The 19,660-nt window shown below is 43.0% G+C and overlaps 1 protein-coding gene across 1 annotated transcript; it reads left to right on the top strand.

Moving 5' to 3' along the window:
- The first annotated feature begins 797 nt into the window (after positions 1-797).
- Positions 798-17,476, top strand: HSF5 (heat shock transcription factor 5). The gene is made up of 6 exons (XM_075854094.1): positions 798-2,024; positions 6,660-7,037; positions 8,243-8,340; positions 10,762-11,148; positions 11,383-11,527; positions 17,107-17,476. Exons 1-6 carry the CDS (start codon positions 1,508-1,510, stop codon positions 17,166-17,168), a joined length of 1,587 nt encoding a protein of 528 aa, XP_075710209.1. The 5' UTR covers positions 798-1,507; the 3' UTR covers positions 17,169-17,476.
- The last annotated feature ends 2,184 nt before the right edge of the window (positions 17,477-19,660 follow it).

The raw sequence follows: 19,660 nt of genomic DNA, 5'->3' as shown, positions 1-19,660 counted from the left end.
TCTGCTAAAGATGCCCCTTTATGTGTGCCAGGCCAGCTAAATGCCCCCATAACAATGTGTTCCTGCCACAGATGCCTCAATAAATGACCTGCGACAGATATCCCCCCAATGACTGGCCCACATGTTTAACGGTCACCGGGGACAGCAAATGAACTTCGACAACTGGAACGTTACGACACTGGGATTCTCCAGATCGGGGTAAGAATCCATCTTCTGAAGTCTACACTCCGTTTTATTTATTTTTTTTTTTTTTACTTAATTAAAAAAGTAAGAAGTACAAATTACAGCATGGAATTGAGCTTTGGATTATTATGTGGTACAGGCAGGGAGTGACACTCCATCTGCGTGCTGTTTGGACACCATACATCTTTGGGAGGTAGAAAACACTATGGGCCTCGTGTATGAAAACAAAAGCAGATAGAAACAAACTTCAGCAGTGGCTCATAACAACCAATTAAATTCCAGCTTTCGTTTTTATAACACAGAGTAGAATATGAAAGACGTGATCTTATTGGTTGCTCCTATGTGCGCCCGCTGTATATACCTCTCATGCTTTCTTGGAGCAGCGCCCCTTCTCACCGGGGACAGCTTTAGGCAGCCCGACTGTTACTTTACCGGGGTTTTATTAGCTGGGGTTTGCCGTCCTCCGTAGTAGCTGCCTCATAATGGCCGCCGCCATCATTACCCCGCTATGGACGTCCGTGCTCAAAGTCCTGCACGCGAAGCCTCGTAAAGCTCGAAGCCTGATTGGTCGGAGTTTGGAATTTCAAACGCGCAGTTCGGGAGCGTCGGTAATAACGGTTCTATGGAGCGCAGAGAACGGGGCGAAGGCGGAGAGAAGCTAAGTCGGGACCTACGGGCGGCTCTGCAGGGATCAGCCCTCTATGTTACTGCAGCCAGATCACAGGAAACAGTTAGCGTTTAGGCAAGAGGGGGAACGAGATTAGGATCTATTAACTGACAACATCTGACGTCATATATATCTAGGCCACGCCTCATCATACGGTTCAGGGTGTGATCACATAGTTCAGGAGTGAGATCTTATGGTTCCCATGTGATCTAATACAGTGATCTAATACAAGTGATATCCTATAGATCACATATGACATCATATAGGTCACATATTTTTCACACCTGCCATCATATAGTTCACACTTGAGATCATATGGTATTCATGTTATATCGTATTACTCCTATGTGACGTCCTTTTTACCTGTGAGGTCACATATTTCAGACGTACAACCATACATTTTACACACAAGATCGTATAGATCTCATTATATTGTATACGTGAAAGACGAGATCATATAGATCACATGAAAATATATCAGTTACGTTAGATCATATAGTTGACACGTGAGGCCATAACATATGTCCTTCCTTTCCATTAGAGGAGTTTAATACAACAGATACAGAAAAAGTCATTGAAATAGATCACCTGGTTGTCAGGAGTACAACTCCCATTATATTTTACATTAGTTACTATCCTACACGTCAATTGCACCTAATGGAACCAGATGAGTGTTTTATGTCTACTCCAATCAATCCCAATAATTTTCCCGCAAAGCTGTGGCGTCTTGTGAATAGCCCCCGCTACCAGTCCATCAGCTGGGACTCTCCTGGAGATGGCATTATCATTGACCAGCAGTTATTTGAGTCTGAGCTACTTTGCCCGTTGAGGGGAATGAATGAGGCCACTGAATTGTTTAAGACCACTAACTTCACCAGTTTTATCCGCCAGCTCAATCTCTATGGTTTCAGGAAATTAGTTCTAGGATCTGGCAGTAACACTGGTCACCATGTTCCTGGGGGGGATCTTGGGGTTGGTGATGGCAGCCTTCACCATTTCTACAATGACCATTTTCGAAAAGGGCGACCTGAACTGCTTGTGAACCTGAAGAGACTGACGAGCACTAACAAAGCCAAACTTGCCGCAGGCCTCGAAGTAAATTCCCGGCCACCAAACCGTTTCCAAAGATTACTTACCAGCTCCCTGACCGAGGACAGTAAAGAAGATTGTCAGGGTGAGAATACGTTGTGCTAGGCAAAGGTGTAACATTTTGGAATTGCTAAAGATTGTCTCACTGGCTGTCGGTGAGACGTCTCCTTCTTCTAAGATCTTTTATGCACCAGCCGTGACTTGGGCCAACTCTTGTTCCAAGAAAGTATGAAGTCATTCAAAAAAGATTTCCCAGCGATTCGAGGGCAAATTAAATCCCACGATCGGACACAGTAGCCTGCTCCCCATATGTACACAATAAACCTGTGGCTTGATTTACCATTGGCTTTTGTAGCTCTAGATGCTGCTAGTAAGGCCATGTTCACACAAGCAGGATTCTAAATCCTGACAGAATCCGCTCACGTTCCATGTGAATGGGGTATTTTATATCAGGAAACTGTCGGTGCGATATAATGAATGCTCTTAAAATCGGCGGCATGTTCATTATTGCCGCGGATTCCACGCTGAAAAACCATGGCTTATCTCCATTACACTACAATGGTGCTAAACTGCAGGCAATCGGCTGGCCAAGCTGCAGCAGAAATCCGAGTGTCAGCTGTGCAGATTTCTGCTGCAGGCAAATCCGGGATGTGTGAACATAGCCTTAGGCCTTATTCACACTAACGTATCTCACGTCCGTGTTACGTGTGTTAAAACAACGGACGTCACTCGAACCTATGCAATTTAATGGGGCCATTCAGACATTCAGTGGGTCCGCTGCGTGAAACTCACTGCATGTCCTATACTTGAAGTCAATGGGTGCGTGAAAATCCCGGGCAGCACACGGACACACATCCGTGTGCTGTCTGTGATTCACGCAACAGTTGCTAAAGAAATGAGAAAAAGCAAAACACCTCCAGTTTTTTTTTGCTGACGTAAAAAACGTGTGAGATACGGATGACATACGCACATAACAAACGCAGAAGCGCACCGTACACATTGGTCACACGGAACTGCAACGCAGGAAAAACGCTGCGCAAAATGGACACGTTCGTGTGAATTAGGCCTTAGAGTAGTGTATACCTTCCAAGTTTTCTATGTGTGATGCCTTTCGCATTTCATGCCAAATTTTAAAGGCTATTTACACCTTTGAAAGTGATTATTTTTAAAAAAAAAATTTTTATAAAAATGTCAGTCAGTGTGTTTGGTGCAACTTTCAAATTAGTTTTTATTATAAATTATTTTAACTTTTTGAGATACAGCTGCTCTGTATTCTGTATACAGTGGAGCTGTAGCGTTCACTAAGACCAGAATCTGTCCGGTCCGCAAGTTTAACGGGTTCAGTGTCAGCGGGTCCTGCGTGTCTCTGCACCTGTTATCCATCATATTTAAGTTATGAATTTAGACGTGATAGATTACAGGTGGATCCTGCGTGTCCAAGACACGCAGGACCCGCTTTCACTGAACCTGTCAGTCCCGCGAACCTGACGGGCCAGGAGTTAGTGAACGATACAGCTGCTCTGTATACAGAATACAAAGCGGCTGTATCTCAAAAAGTAAAAAGAATTGTTAATAAAAACTAATTATAAAGTTGCACCAATCACACTGACCTTTTTTATTTAAAAAAATTCCTTTCAAAGGTTTACATAGACTTTATGTACCGGATTTTTCGGACTATAAGACGCATGGGTTTTTTGTTTCAAATCTCTTTTTATTGTTTTTTCAAGAGAAACAATAATTAACAGATGTCGACAAGATAAGATCCATTCAATCAGATAAAACAAACATCAGCAAGATTGAAAGCGTTAGGCTAGATTCACACGAGCACATTACGTCCGTAATGGACGGAATGTATTTCGGCCGCAGTGTTGGGACCCGACCCATGAAGTGCCGGCCCATCATGGTGCGGGGGGTAATGTTTGGAGCGGGCACACACGTTGAGCCCGCTCCATGCACTGCAGGTGTCAGCTATCTTTTACAGCGGACACGCTGCTCTAACGGCCAGGAACAGCAATTTCGCTGTTTCTGGCACTTTAAAGGGGTTGTGCCATAAAACACATGTATCCCCTATCCACAGGATAGGGGATACATGTGTGATCGATAAGGAGAACGGGGACTGAAAGTTACCAAGAGCGCTGCATGAGAAGCTTTGACTTCCGCGTTCTGTGTCCGGTAGCTTCATAGAGATCAATGGGATTCTTCTGCGCATGCGCGAGCGGCTCTCCATTGATCTCTATGGAGCTGCGGAACAGATAAGTCGGACACAGAACCCGGAAGTCCATGCTTCTCATGTAGTGCTTTGGGGGACTTTCGGTCCCCTGTTCTTATCGCTGGGGGTCCCAGCGGTCGGACCCCCAACGATCTCACATGTAGCCCCTATCCTGTGGATAGGGGCTACATGTGTTTTATGGCAAACCCCTTTGACTAGTTAAATGCTGCGGTCAATAGCGACCACTGCAATTATAGGGGTTTTTCTATGAAAGACATTTATGACATATCCACAGGATATGTCATAAATGTCAGATAGATGCAGGTCCCACCTCTGGGACCCGCACCTAACTCTAGAACGGGGCCCGCTAAACCCCGTTCCAGCTTTCTGTGCTCTCCCGACCACTTAATTGCATGTGGAGTTACTGAAACAGCGTAACGCTGTTTCCGTAACTCCCATATAATTAAACAGTAGTTACGGAAACAGCGTAGCTCGCATACTACGCTGCTTCCGTAACTGCCATTCACCACTATGGGAGTTAGAGAAACTGCGTAGCTCAGCGAGCAATGCTGTTTCAGTAACTCCACAAGTGGCCGCTGGTTCACGTCCCCTAGGGGAACTAATAAAATGTGTAAAAAAATCAAAACCAAAAAAAGGGCCAATAAAACCGCAGCTCCTGCAAAAAATAAGCCCTCACACCGCACAATCGATGAAAAAAATGTTAAAAAAAATTTGGCTCTCAGAATGTGGTGAAACAATAAATTATTTTTTAACAAATAATTTTTTCCCTATTTTCTGTTGTCTAAAACCTGGGTACGTCTTATGGTCAGGTGCGTCTTATAGTCCGAAAAATACGGTATATAGAGAATGACTAATGTGTTTGGTCTTTTTTTGAAATGTTGTAGCTATTTTTTATTTGTAAAATCTTTCCTGAAAGGGCAGCCATATTGGAGACACTCACTGCTTTCCTGTACTTCCTCTGTAGTCAGTAAAGTTTTGAGCTTTATTGCAGCTAAAACGCATGGGAGTCAATTGACAGAAATTTTATGTGATAGAGTGCAGCCCCTCGCAGAGACGAGGGGAGAGGCAGACAGAGCTTCATATGTGTATATAGTGGGTTAATGTTGCTATCCTGACGCGTACAGGATTCATCCAACTATACAGCTGCTCTGTATACAGGATATAAAGCAGCTGTATCTTAAAAGGTAAAACAAATTTTTAATAAAAACGAATTTGAAAGTGGCACCAAACACACTGACTGACATTTTTATTTAAAGAAAAACATAAAAAATCACTTTCAAAGGTTTACATAGTCTTTAAAGACTTTGGTGCCATCCTAGCAACAGCTCATATAAATATGGGCCACATTTACTAAACTACCCCTTTTTATACACACATCGATAAATCTGAATATGGTGCCTAAATTACAAGTGCCAAGTTGGGCCCGTATAGTAGTGTCACATACACGGAATGAATATATTGCTTGGTTAGTGACATTAAGTGTCCAAATAATAAACGTAATTTAGTGCCTAGATAATTATATTCAGTGCCCACATAGTATTATGTAGTGCTCAAGCACCAGATAATGCTTCTTTAGGGTTCACATTGCGTTTTTGTACTTCATTTAGCGTGTACATTGGGAAAGCGCCCAACATACACACTGAATGAACACCCTCGACTACGGTATTGCTTCTGTCAAAACGAAGGAACCCTTGCACAACGGAGACAAACGGAAACCATTTGCACCAGATCCGTCACCATTGAAATCAATGGGGATGCAAATGGAAACCTATGGTTTCCGTTTGTTTCAGTTGGGGTTCCGTTCATGGGTTCCCCTGACGGAAAGCTCAGACGGAACGCCTGAACGGAGCTCTGACGCAGAAGGTAAAGCTTAAGTAAAGCGTGTACGTATTGAGATGAGACATTGCTACGACTGCTATGGTGCTCCAATTTCCATGGTCTGCATGCTCTTTCAGCCATTTTAGACTCAGTAGGGCACACAACAAGACACCACCTCGTATCACTGGATCCAGGAGATTGTAGAAACGTTGCTATTGCTTTGAAAACCTAAGGCCTCATGCACACGACCGTAGCCATGTGCACGCCCGTAATTTTCGTGTCGGCCGGTAGCGGACTGTCAGCCGCAAGCCGCCCGCAAATCGCGGGCAATGCATTATTTTCAATGAGCACGGACCGCAGAAGACGGCCGTAATAAGACATTATTACGGCCGTAATAAAACTACGGTCGTGTGCATGGCCCCATAGAAATTAATGGGGCCGCAATTCTCCCGTGGATTTTCGGGGGAATTGCGGCCGCAAGAGCACGTTCGTGTGCATGGGGCCTAAGTCTTCTTTAGACGGCTTCATATTGCTGCTAAGTGATCATTTTTCTGAGTTATAGTCGTGCAATGATAGAAGGCTTGTATATTATTTAGCCCGTATTTAAACCTAAATGTTTAAATCCGATTCAGTACAGTAGGTGAAATGTGTTTTTTTTAATCTAATCTGTAGGTCTGATGACTGTCGAACAGATTCACAGAAGTTGCAGACGTGACAACATTTCTCCGTATCCCTATCTCAATCCCCCATCCCACAACCATATTGCTTTTCCTGGAAAACAGCTTGAATGCACTCCCATCCCTCCAAGGACATGGTCAAACTCATTTGGCCTTCACCAAAGACCGTTAGCTACTCATCCATCATTTCCAGAGAAGGGGATGTTTTATCCTGTCCTGCAACGCTTTCCAACAGACATCACTTACACAATGCAATCCACTGCCACTTCTGTACATGTGCAACAAGCTCACTCTGCCATGCCAGGATCCATGCCGAGATATGGCGGCTATATGCCACATACAGCACAGTACCCGCAGGCATTTTATCCATCAGGTGAGTTCTGCCCCATTAATAGACAAGGAATGCTGCTATAACAGTGTATGGTAAGCTTCTGTTTTTAATGAAATGCTGATATACAAGTTATACAGCAAGAATTATTAGTATATAAAGGAGACCATGAAAAAAGACTGATATGTCGGTTCTCTTATCCAACCTAACTTTTATTTCCTGTTATGATATTGAGTCTTGTCATATAAAAACCATGCATCTAGTTTGTGCCTTGTTACACATGAAAACCTATGTAATAGCAGCGAGCAATATCTGCAGAATGACCTTGGACCATGCTGCATAGGTTATGATATGTCAGAAATATTGTCTGTCATTTTCTCTTGTCAAAAAGACAAAAACTAAAAGCCAGACGTGTGGCAACAATTATTTGTAAATGTAAGTTATTTTGGAAAATTCGAGTAAATGTAGCCAATGAAAAGGAGACAGCCTTGCAGATCTGTAGTAGGGTCCACATGTACATTAGAATTTGGAAGGTTAAAACAGTCCACAGGATAGGCCATAAAAGTCCGATAGATGCGGGTCCCACCTCTGGGACCAGCACCTGTCTCCAGAACGGGGCCTCCTAAACCCCATTCTAGCTTACTCAGCTCCGCTGCCTCCCCGCCACTTCCTGGTTACATGGTCGGGAGTTACGGAAACAGCCGAGTGCTCGCTGAGCTACACTGTTTCAGTAACCCCCATAGAAGTGAATGGGACTTACTGAAACAGCATAGCACGGCGAGCTACACTGTTTCTGGAATTCGGTACCTACGGAAACAGCGTAGCTCGCCATGCTACGCTGTTCCCGGAACTCCCATGCATTTCCTTGGGAGTTACAGAAACAGCGTAGCTCAGTGAGCTCGGCTGTTTCCTTAACTCCCGACAACCTGACCAGGATGTGGACGGGAGGCAGTGGGAGCCGAGTAAGAATCGTACTTTTCTGGTATGTTAGCTGTTTATACATTTCATATAAACTCCTTCTCCTACTCCGTATGCCACGTTTTGTCTCCTTCTGTCTTGTTATCTGTGTATTATAACATCTTTGTATAGTAAGTTCCATCACTGGCAAGAAAAGTAGCAAAAAAAACAGTGGTATGGAGCTGATTTCATACAATGTCTACTTTTTCTCTTAAGTTATACTATAAAAACAGCATTGTATCATGTATGTAGTAGCTGTTAATTCCAATGACATTTGTTTATTTCCTATCCAGCCGTTCTTCCATGCTGCACCACTCCAGCTCATCTGCACCATCTCACTGGCTGCCCTGGCCCTGCGGTCTCCTCATACCAACGCTGCGGCTATTTTCAGGTTAGTACAATTAAAATGTAACCTGACTCAAAAGACTTCATTGCTCTATCACTTACTCTCTTAGATTACTCTTAACCGATGCACTGTTTGACATTTTGATGAAACGTTCATTAGATCGATACCCTACATACACCGGCCTCAATGCCTTTTATTTCTTTTCTTTTTATATGGATTTTCATATTAGAAAATCCAATAAGACAAAACAGTACACAAGGAGAAAGACAAAAGGGAGTGGGGAAAAATCAGAGTCCAATCCAAGTTCTAACTCAGAGATAACGGTAGCCATTACTTATCCCACTGGTCCCAAACCACTTTAAATCTGTCTAGCGTATTGTCAAGTGAGGCCGTCATATATTCCATTGTGCGAATTTCTCGAATTCTAGTCAATAAGTCAATGTGAGAAGGAGGGGCAGTCTGTCTCCCATTCCAAGCAATCAGGGTTTTAGCAGCAGTAAGAAAGTGACGAAAAAGTCGAGCTAGGGGTTTCTCCAAGGACCTAGGAGAGACATTCAGGAGATATTGAAGAGGGTCTAGAGGAATATCCTGCTGTAACACCGCCACCACCAAATTCTTAACCTCCAGCCAAAACTGTTGCACCAGAGAGCAGCTCCAAAAGATATGGAACAGGTCTGCCCTCCGGTCTCTACATCGCCAGCAATCCGATGGGATTCCCAGATTGAAGCCATGCAAGAGGGTAGGGGTATGATACCAAAACATAAGAATTTTATATTGATTTTCTTTATATGTAGTACAAAGAGAAGTTTTAGCTGCTTGTGACCAGATGATCTGCCACAACGAGGAAGGGATGGATGTATTCAACAGTGTCTCCCATTTTGACATATATCTATGCCCAGGTGGAGGGGAATCATCCCGGGGATAGCAGTATTGTGTAAATAGCGGATATAACCCCTTTAGTAGTGGTAGAATGGCGACACAGTCTTTCAAAGCTTGTAGGTGTAGTGACCCGAGTGGATCCGAAAGTTTGTTGCATGTAGTGTCTAACTTGGAGATAGTGGAAAAATGTGGAAGAGGGGATGTTATGATGCCTTTGGAAATAAGAAAACGGGTGAAGCTCTAGGGTATGAGGATCAACCATATCGGCCAGGTGGAACACCCCTGCCCCCTGTCCGATAGATGCTTTTTCTAGCCGGACTCCAACCTGGCTTATAGGTGAGGGTCTGAAATGAGGGACCCTTATATATTAAACAGGTTTTCTTATGTTTTATGGCATATACACAGTTTAGCATATATGGTACAGTGTGGTATTGGCATCTGATGCCCTGGATTGGATTGGATTTTAAACTAGTGAACACAAGACATCTAATTTGGTAAAAATGGCAACTGCCATTTTCTTAGCACAGCTTTTGTGCATTAATCTTATAGTGTCCCCAAGGTTAAAGAGACCTTCACCTGCCCATACATGTGCAGCTGAGTGCACAGTGTAGTAGGCACTGCTGCACAAATCTTGTCTCACTTTAAAAAAATAATTCTATTCTCCTCCGTTATTTAGATATCGGTGCCCGTTATGTAAATAACCCCCTGCACTGTCAACAGGGTGTTTCTTTATCTCTAAATGGCATGGGGTGTGTGTTACTTATTGCTCTGGCACTGTCCAATCAGCTACGGAGAGTGTCACAGCGGCTTGTGCTGTGTGATCTCTCTTGCGAGATCACACAGTCTTGTAGTTCTGCAGAGAGCGTATGAGTAGATCTTCTCCTCGATTTCTGTTCCGTGGTGACGTAGGAGATGTGCGCACATGTGTGAGGGCGCAAACGCTCGCTCTCGGCAGAACGACAAGACTGTGTAATCTCGCGAGAGAGATCACACAGGACAAGCCGCTCTCACACTGTCCATAGCTGATTGGATAGTGCCAGAGCGATAAGTTACACGCCCCCATGCACCCATTTAGAGATAAAGAAACCCCCCATTGAGAGTTCAGGGGGTTATTTACATATTGGGTGCCAAATATAACGGCACCGATATCTAAATAACGGAGGAGGATAGATTTTTTTTTTTAAGTGAGACAAGGTTTGTACTGCCCTGCCCATTACGAGCTGCACTCAGCTGCACATGTATGGGACGGTGACAGGTTCTCTTTAACCTTGTGCATGCTCCAGAAATGTAGAAGTCCTAACCAAAGACGGTGGAACATATTTATGCTAGTAAGAGGAAAACTACCCTAGGTAACTTGATATGCTTTTTGAAGCTGGATAAGCACTTTTGAGCCTTTTTTTTCAGGGGCATGACACTTATCATGGAGCCATGGCTTGTTAGCATCAGTTCTACAACATAGTTATCATTGGCTATCAACAGGATTGTGTGTTACAAAAGTGGAGCGCAGACACTTTTATCAATATTTTATAGCATAGGGCACAATACAGATAGATTCTATTATATTATATTATATGTCCCAATGTGCAGAGCCCTCCAATGCATCCTTCATTTCCCATGGAGTTCTTCCATACAAATTGGCCATCGAGTGATTCAGATGAGTACAGAAAAGACGAGATGAATCTGGAGTCTGTCTTCCAGTTTGCGGACGAGCTACAATCTTCTTCTCAATTGGAAATGGTAAAGTTGGATACAGTAGAAGGCCTTGTGGAGCCAGCAGCGGCACCTTTACAAAAAGAGAATGCTGTCCTGGCAATGAGCCCAGGAAATGACGAGTCTTATTGTAATCAGACTAAGGAGCTGGAATCTTTACTGCCTGTAAATGCTGATATCACCACCGAGGCTTTATTAGCCGACCAGCCTATAAATTGCCAAAGTCCAGCTTATGACTATCCTTTCGATAGTGATCACACAGAAGTAAGTAGCAAGTCTTTTTATGTAATGTGTATTGAGGATTAAAAATAAAATGTACCTCAAAAAATGTGTATAGAGAAATCAATGCAGAACATATATATATATATATATATATACATATATACATATATATACATATATATATATATATATATATATATATATATATATATATATATTGCAGTCATAGTTTAATAATATTGTTATTGTAAGAATTGCATCTTTTTTCTTCTGTAGGATGAAGTGAATGCATCTTCAGAAAGCTTGTGTGTTGATGAAGTGGACTTACTTGTTTCTGATGTGACCTCTTCTCTGAGTCAAACAGCAAACCACGAATACAGGAGTAATACAAGTGGGATATTGAAATTAGAAAAATCAGCAGGTAAATATTAGTCAGCGGTTATAGTGGTTTTCAAGACTGGTCATAAGAACGATGGAGTTGGAAAAAATACAAAGAAGAGCAACGAAGCTAATAAGGGGCATGGAGAATCTAAGTTATGAGGAAAGATTAAAAGAACTAAACCTATTTAGCCTTGAGAAAAGACGACTAAGGGGGGACATGATTAACTTATATAAATATATTAATGGCACATACAAAAAATATGGTGAAATCCTGTTCCATGTAAAACCCCCTCAAAAAACAAGGGGGCACTCCCTCCGTCTGGAAAAAGAAAGGTTCAACCTGCAGAGGCGACAAGCCTTCTTTACTGTGAGAACGGTGAATCTATGGAATAGTCACCGCAGGAGCCGTCACAGCAGGGACAGTAGATGGCTTTAAAAAAGGCTTAGATAATTTCCTAGAACAAAAAAATATTAACTCCTATGTGTAGAAATTTTTTATTTCCCCTTTCCCATCCCTTGGTTGAACTTGATGGACGTGTCTTTTTTCAACCGTACAAACTATGTAACTATGTAACGATAGAGATGTAATATTGTGATAGTCTTATGGTAACATAGTACAAATCATAGCGCAATTGAAGAGAGGAGTTCCCCATAGCAATCAATCAGATCAATTCTTACATATTCCTACAGGCTGTAACTTCATGAGTCCCTATGGGAAACACCACTGTTTTTCTTGGTACTAGTTGATATTTATATCTCTTATCTCTTAATATTTCAATACAGTAATATAAATCATTGTGCAGAAATGTGCTGCCCCTGCACCTTTATCCCCTTTAGGGTCAATGCACACGATGTGTATTACACGCGGTTTTGCCGCGCGTATTTGCGTGCGGCAAAGCTGCAGCGTAATGCAGTACTAGCATAGGGAATGAGATTCTCATGTCCACGCTGCAGTATTTTTTGGGCCGTAAATTGACCCACGGTGCATATTTTCGAAACCGCGGCATGTCAATTTATTTCACGATTCCGCTTGCGATTTCTATCTCCCTAGTTCTGGAGAAATACACAGCAAAACTTGCAGCATGAAAATGCGGCGATTTACGCAGCACAACGTAAAAATCACTCCGAAAACGCATAAAAAAAAACGCCTTTTTTTTCCTGCAAACTTCTTGCAGCTTCCTGCGGTTTTGCTGCGTATTTTCCGCAGCAAAATACGCAACGTGTGCATGTAGCCTTAGGGTTTCACCATCATTTTTGCCGTTCCAACCCATGGTGTGCCAGATGGACTACCTAGAATGACGTCACTAGAGCTTGTACATTAGGTTCATACCCTTGTGCTGTATAACACAAAGTCAGAGAGGGGCAGAGCCTCACCAAAAGAACGTTGACGGGTCAGGTCATGACAACCGAGTAGTGTTGAGATGAGTCACCTGAGTTTGTGTAGGAATGACTCCAACTGACAACCATTTTAGTGAAACTTAAAGGGCATAAAAAGCTGCAGGACTCCATAATTTTGTTACCCACAGGTAATCTGATGCATTTTAAGAATCATTCATATTTTTCATTGCTAGTAAAAAATACATATGGAGACATCTTAAGGAATTGTATAAAATGTTCTGCCACCTTGCATGTGTTTATTCCCAGGAACAGAAAACATTAGAGGCTACTCAGGCTATTACAGTTAGAGCTTGTTCACACGTGATGGAATTGCTGTGGATTTTTCATCCGGATTTGCCGGTGGAAAATCCACAGCGGATTAGAGTACCAGCACAGTAGATGAGATTACAACAAATCTCATCCAAATGCTGCAAATTTTTCTGCTAACATATGTTGTGCATATTTTTAAAGCCAAAGCATTTCATTTTTTTTATACAGTTAGAGTATGGATTTATTACAGATTTTTCACATTGAATTCATTAGGGAAGTCAAAATCTGCAACCAAACCCAGATTTTGATTAACCGCAAGGCCACATCAAAATCTGCAGCTGCAAACGATTGTAAAATGAAACAGCAGTTTAAGATCCACTATACTCACCTTCCCAATCTTCTGCTGCCTTTGTAGTGCTAGCCCGGTCCTCTCTGTATCCTGGCCTCCAGTATTGACGTGTCATGTAGACACAGGTTACAGTGGTCACAAGTCTCAACACGTCATTGCAGAAGAACAGGATGCACAGACCGGTAGGTGACCAGGCTATCATTACTAGGAAAGCGCCAGAATATTGGGAAAGTAAGTATATTGATTTTTTTTTTTATGTTAGCCGATCCTGAGCGGCAAATCCGTAACAAAATCCGCACAATTTGTTGTTGATTTGTCATTTTGGATTTTCTGTGACAAAATTTAAGTTTTTCCACCGGTCATTCTGCACTCAATACCCCATAATGACAGTGAAAACAGAATATTAGACATTTTTGCTAATTTATTAGAAATGAAAAACTAAAATTTTGCATGGACGTAAGTATTTAGACCCTTTGCTATGAAACTTGAAATTTAGCTCTGGGGGTCCTCCCATTTCTCTAGATCATTTTTTCTACACCTTGATTGGAGTCCACCTGTGGTAAATTAATTTGATTGGACATGATTTGGAAAGATACACCACTGTCTATATAAGGTTTTACAGCTGACAATGCATATCAGAGCAAAAACCAAACCATGAGGAGGAAAGAACTGCCTGTAGAGCTCAGAGACAAGATTGTGTGGAGGCACAGATCTGGGGAAGGGTCCAAAAAAAATTCTGCTGCACTGAAAGTTCCCGAAAACACAGTGGCCTCCATTATTCTTAAATGGAAGAAGTTTGGAACAACCGGCATTCTTCCTAGAGCTGGCCACCCCACTAAACTCTCTTGCTCAGCTCCAATGATCTTGTGTGCAGATGGGAGAAACTTCCGGAAGGTCAACCATTACTGCTCATCACCTGCCCAATACCATCCCTACAGTGAAGCATGGTGGTGGCAGCATCATGCTATGGGGGTGGTTTTTAGTGGCCAGGACAAGGACACTGGTCAGGGTTGAGGGAAAGATGAATGAAGCAAAGTACAGAAATATTCTTGATAAAAACCTGATTCAGAGTTCTCCGGGCCTCAGACTGGGCTGAAGATTCACCTTCTAACAAGAAAAATGACCCTAAGCACAAAGCCAAGGCAACACAGGAATGGCTTAGGGACAACTCTATGAATGTCCTTGAGTGGCCCAGTCAGAGCCCTGACTTGAACCCAATCGAACATCTCTGGAGAGAAATGAAATGTCCATCCACCGACAGTTCCCATCCAACTGACAGCTTGAGAGGATCTGCCAAGAAGAATGGCAGAACATCCCCAAATCCAGGTGTGCAGATCTTGTGGCATCATACCCAAGAAGACTGGAGGCTGTTATCACTGCCAAAGGTGCTTCACCTAAGTACTGAGTAAAGGGTCTGAATATTTATGTCAATGCAATATTTTAGTTTTTCCTTTTCAATAAATTAGTAAAGATTACTAACATTCTGTTCTCACTTTGTCATTATGGGGTATTAACTGCAGAATGATGGGGAAAAACTTGATTTCTATTTTATTTTTATCACAGGGCCTCAACATAACAAAATGTGAAAAAAACTGAAAGGTTCTGAAGACTTTCCAAATGTATTGGAGGTCAGTATTTTGCTTCAGTATTTTGAAGCCAAAACTAGGAATGGGTCCATAATACAGAAGATGGACAAATCTTTCCATTATACTTTTTCTATTTATTTATTCTATTCCTGTATTTGGCTCCCAAATACTATTACAAAATACTGACCAAAATACTGCTGCGTGAAAATGGCCTAAGGTCTCTTTCACATGAGTGTATTGGTAAACGCCCATAATACAGATCTGCAATGCAGATGTATTAGGGCATGACCACACGTGGCGGATTTCCTCCGCAACTGTCCGCATCAATGCCGCACAGAATCTGCGTTGCAGATTCTGCTGCGGATCTGCACAAAATGTGCAGTACATTGATGCGGACTAGCTGCTGCGGACTGCGGGAAAAGTGCTTCCCTTCTCCCTATCAGTGCAGGATAGAGAGAAGGGACAGCACTTTCCCTAGTGAAAGTAAACGATTTTCATACTTACCGGCCGTTGTCTTGGTGACGCGTCCCTCTTTCGGCATCCAGCCCGACCTCCCTGGATGACGCGCCAGTCCATGTGACCGCTGCAGCCTGTGCTTGGCCTGTGATTGGCTGCAGCCGTCACTTACACTGAAACGTCATCCTGGGAGGCCGGACTGGAGACAGAAGCAGGGAGTTCTCGGTAAGTATGAACTTATATGTTTTTTTACAGATACATGTATATTGAGATCGGTAGTCACTGTCCCGGGTGCAGAAACAGTTACTGCCGATCGCTTAACTCTTTCAGCACCCTGGACAGTGACTATTTACAGACGTCTCCTAGCAACGCTCCCGTCATTACGGGAGCCCCATTGACTTCCTCATTCTGGCTGTAGACCTATAAATACATAGGTCCAGCCAGAATGAAGAAATGTCATGGTAGTAAAACCAATACGCTCCGCAGCACACATAATATCTGCGGACTTCATTGCGGAATTTTGACTCTCCATTGAAGTCAATGGAGAAATTCCGCCATGAGTCCGCCACTGCTCCGCAACAGACAGAGCATGCTGCGGACACCAAATTCCGCTCCGCAGCCTATGCTCCGCAGCGGAATTGTACGCATCGTCTAAACGAACACTGCTAAATTAAAGTGAAAGTCAATGGAGAAACGGCTCCGCTGCGGATTAACGCTGCGGAGTGTCCGCAGCGGAATTTAAGTGAAATTCCGCCACGTGTGAACCCGCCCTTACGGATGATATTACATCAGTATGTTATCAGTATGTCATCGGTATTCCATGAGTATTACTGATCAGTAGTCCTGTTGGGCTGTCTTCGAGGCAAGACATTTAATTACTTAAGACAGCCACTTTAAAAAACAGATGCAATACTGATGAATCTGTTTTTGAATCACTCTCCATAAACTTTAATGGGCATTTTCCATCCGCTAAAAAGATGAAAGTAGTGCATTCTGCATTTTGAAAAATTGCATATATCCATGCGAACATCCTCATTGATTAACATTAGCTCCGTATTAGGCCCCTTTTACACGGCAGTATGTTGTTCAGTATTTTGCATCAGTATCTGTAAGTCAATACTAGGAGTAGCACCTACAGAGAGAAAAAGCACAATGGAAAGATTTAACAGTTTTCTGTGTTTGGTTCCACTCCTGCTTTTGGCTAACAAATCCAGATGCAATATACTGAACAAAATACTGCCATGTAAAACTGGCCTAACGGACAGAAAAAAACGGATGAAATACTGATGAAACTTAGAGGCTTCTTTACCTAGCTGTTGACAGATTTATGAACCGATGAATAGTAGTTCACTACTCCTAATCTGTCTGACAATCTGTCAAAAATAATTTGATTCATTCTTGAATAAAACAGTTGTCAGTAGTAATTTAATAATAAATTGATGCCTGTATAAGCTACATGATAGGATTGAGCAGTTCATACCTGGAAATTAGATGATACCCTTGTAGAATACATCTTGTATATTTATTTACCTGATTATATTTCAACTAATCTGTAATTGACATGTAACTATCCCTCCTCAGATCTTAATCTTCTGGTAGAGGCAGCCTGCAAGCTTGGAAAGAAAGAAGAACTAAAAGAATAAAATCTAATCGACTGAGACTGTTCAGTAGTCATATGTCATGAGACGTTTTCATGGTGCCTGTTAGAGGCGGCTTTCTATTCGATTAAATATTTTATTAGCAGTAACATTTAAGTGTTGTTTTTTTAGTTAGGTAAGAAAAAAATGTGATTTATTTTAGTGTTCTTCCTAACATATTTTATAATTTCTTTATATGTCCACATCTAAAAACTTGCTATTGCACCAGTAGAAGAGGACTGCTACATTTATTTAATAAGACACAGTCATGTGTGAGTAGTTTTGAAATAAAGATCCAATGACTATAAAACATTTACCTTTGATTGTCTAAAAATAACTTGTTAAGCCTCAGTTGAATATGAGGGTACGGTATTGGTTTCTGTACTGTGGAAATTATATAGGGGAGATAGAGAGGGTTCAGAGGCAGGCAACTACATTTGGGCTGTGTTCAGACGTACTTTTACAGAAAAAAAAAATGCAATATGAGTGCAATAAATTCCTAACAAATGGGAGCTCTCTCTTTTAGGGTATGTGCACACACACTAATTACGTCCGTAATGGACGGACGTATTTCGGCCGCAAGTCCCGGACCGAACACAGTGCAAGGAGCCGGGCTCCTAGCATCATACTTATGTACGATGCTAGGAGTCCCTGCCTCGCTGCAGGACAACTGTCCCGTAGTGTAATCATGTTTACAGTACGGGACAGTTGTCCTGCAGCGAGGCAGTGACTCCTAGCATCGTACATAAGTATGATGCTAGGAGCCCGGCTCCTTGCACTGTGTTCGGTCCGGGACTTGCGGCCGAAATACGTCCGTCAATTACGGACGTAATTAGTGTGTGTGCACATACCCTTATTGAAAGGCTGGAAAAATTTGGCTTGTTTAGTTATGTTATATTAATATATTATTATATCAATTATAAGTTACATCAATGTGTTTAAATATATAAAAGATTAACACAAAGACTTGGGTCATGAACTATTCATTCCAAGAACTATACAAGGCACGTATGAACATTGTTTACTTGTGGGGGACAGGCAATATCAATGTAGGTGTAATGATGGGTGTAGGGAAACAGACAAGTGAGCCCTAATCTACCTGCCACTCAGTCCCTGCCTACTTGCAACGACCCGCCCTAGGCGACGGGGTACAACTGGGTGACGGTCCCTACGCTCAATAAGTGCACGACAGACAAACAGACAAGGGTATACCAAAGCAAAGGGAAATGGGGCAGTTGCCCACGGCAACACCGTGAGAAACAAGAGTGGTGAACGAGCCGAGTCAAACCAGGAGTGTACGAGGTACCAAACGCAGAGCAGGAGAAAAGTGAACAAGCCGAGTCAAACCAGGAGTGTACGAAGTACCAAACGCAGAGAAGGAGAGTAGTCAGTAAGCCAGGGTCAATATGAAGCAGGGTCAAATATTTCAAGAAGCTGCAGCAGGGCCAGGAAACCAAACGAGAAGAATCACAAGCAAGGAGGAACAGGAAAGGCAGGTATAAATAGACAGACAGAGGGCGGGAGCTAGCTCAGTCTGGCCAGGCTGTGATAGGCTCTCCCACTCCTAAGCCTGCCATCCTGAGTGGTGGAAGATGGAGTCAGTCTCACAGACATAGAAGCAGGTGCAGACTGATTACCTATGGGCGTTGACACAGAAGCTGTGCCTGGCAGATCCTTTACAGTACCCCCCCTTTTATGAGGGGCCACCGGACCCTTTCTAGGTGGACCTGGTTTATTGGGGAAACGAAGGTGGAACCTCCTGACCAATACCCCAGCGTGAACATCCCGGGCGGGTACCCAAGTCCTCTCCTCAGGCCCGTATCCTCTCCAATGGACCAGTTACTGGAGGGAGCCTTGGACCATCTTGCTGTCCACAATCTTGGCCACCTCGAATTCTACCCCCTCAGGGGTGAGAACGTTGATAGGAGGTTTCCTTGAGGGAGCCAAGGACGGGGAGTAGCGTTTAAGGAGGGAGGCATGAAACACGACGTGTACTCAAAAAGATGGGGGCAACTCCAGTCGGAAGGAGACAGGATTGAGGACTTCAATGACCTTGTACGGCCCTATAAACCGGGGAGCAAACTTCTTGGACGGGACTTTAAGGCGCAAGTTCTTAGACGATAGCAACACCAGATCCCCGACCATAAACAAGGGGTTAGCAGAACGTCTTCTATCTGCCTGAGTTTTTCTTATGCTCTGGGACGCCTCTAGGTTCTTCTGAACCTGGGCACAGACTGTGCACAGTACCCGATGAACGACCTCTACCTCGGGATTGTTGGAACTACCAGGTGAAACGGAGGAGAACCGTGGATTAAACCCAAAATTACAGAAAAAGGGAGAGACCCCTGACGAGTTACTGACCCGGTTATTAAGGGAAAATTCGGCGAGGGGAATGAATGAGACCCAATCATATTGACAGTCAGAGATAAAACACCTCAAATATTGTTCTAGAGACTGATTAGTCCTCTCAGTTTGGCCATTAGTTTCAGGATGGAAGG

The sequence above is a fragment of the Rhinoderma darwinii genome, chromosome 2, assembly GCF_050947455.1.
Source record: "Rhinoderma darwinii isolate aRhiDar2 chromosome 2, aRhiDar2.hap1, whole genome shotgun sequence".
NCBI lineage: Eukaryota > Metazoa > Chordata > Amphibia > Anura > Rhinodermatidae > Rhinoderma > Rhinoderma darwinii.
Note: the sequence above shows the minus strand (reverse complement) of the source record. Positions and strands in the feature narration are given on the sequence as shown.

What these genes read in the sequence shown, in the direction of transcription:
- HSF5 (XM_075854094.1), top strand. Translation starts at nt 1,508, where the DNA reads ATGGAACCAGATGAGTGTTTTATGTCTACTCCAATCAATCCCAATAAT. An exon ending in AACGCTGCGGCTATTTTCAG is followed by an intron (nt 8,341 to 10,761) that starts GTTAGTACAATT and finishes CCCAATGTGCAG; the next exon opens with AGCCCTCCAATGCATCCTTC. An exon ending in GAAATTAGAAAAATCAGCAG is followed by an intron (nt 11,528 to 17,106) that starts GTAAATATTAGT and finishes ATCCCTCCTCAG; the next exon opens with ATCTTAATCTTCTGGTAGAG.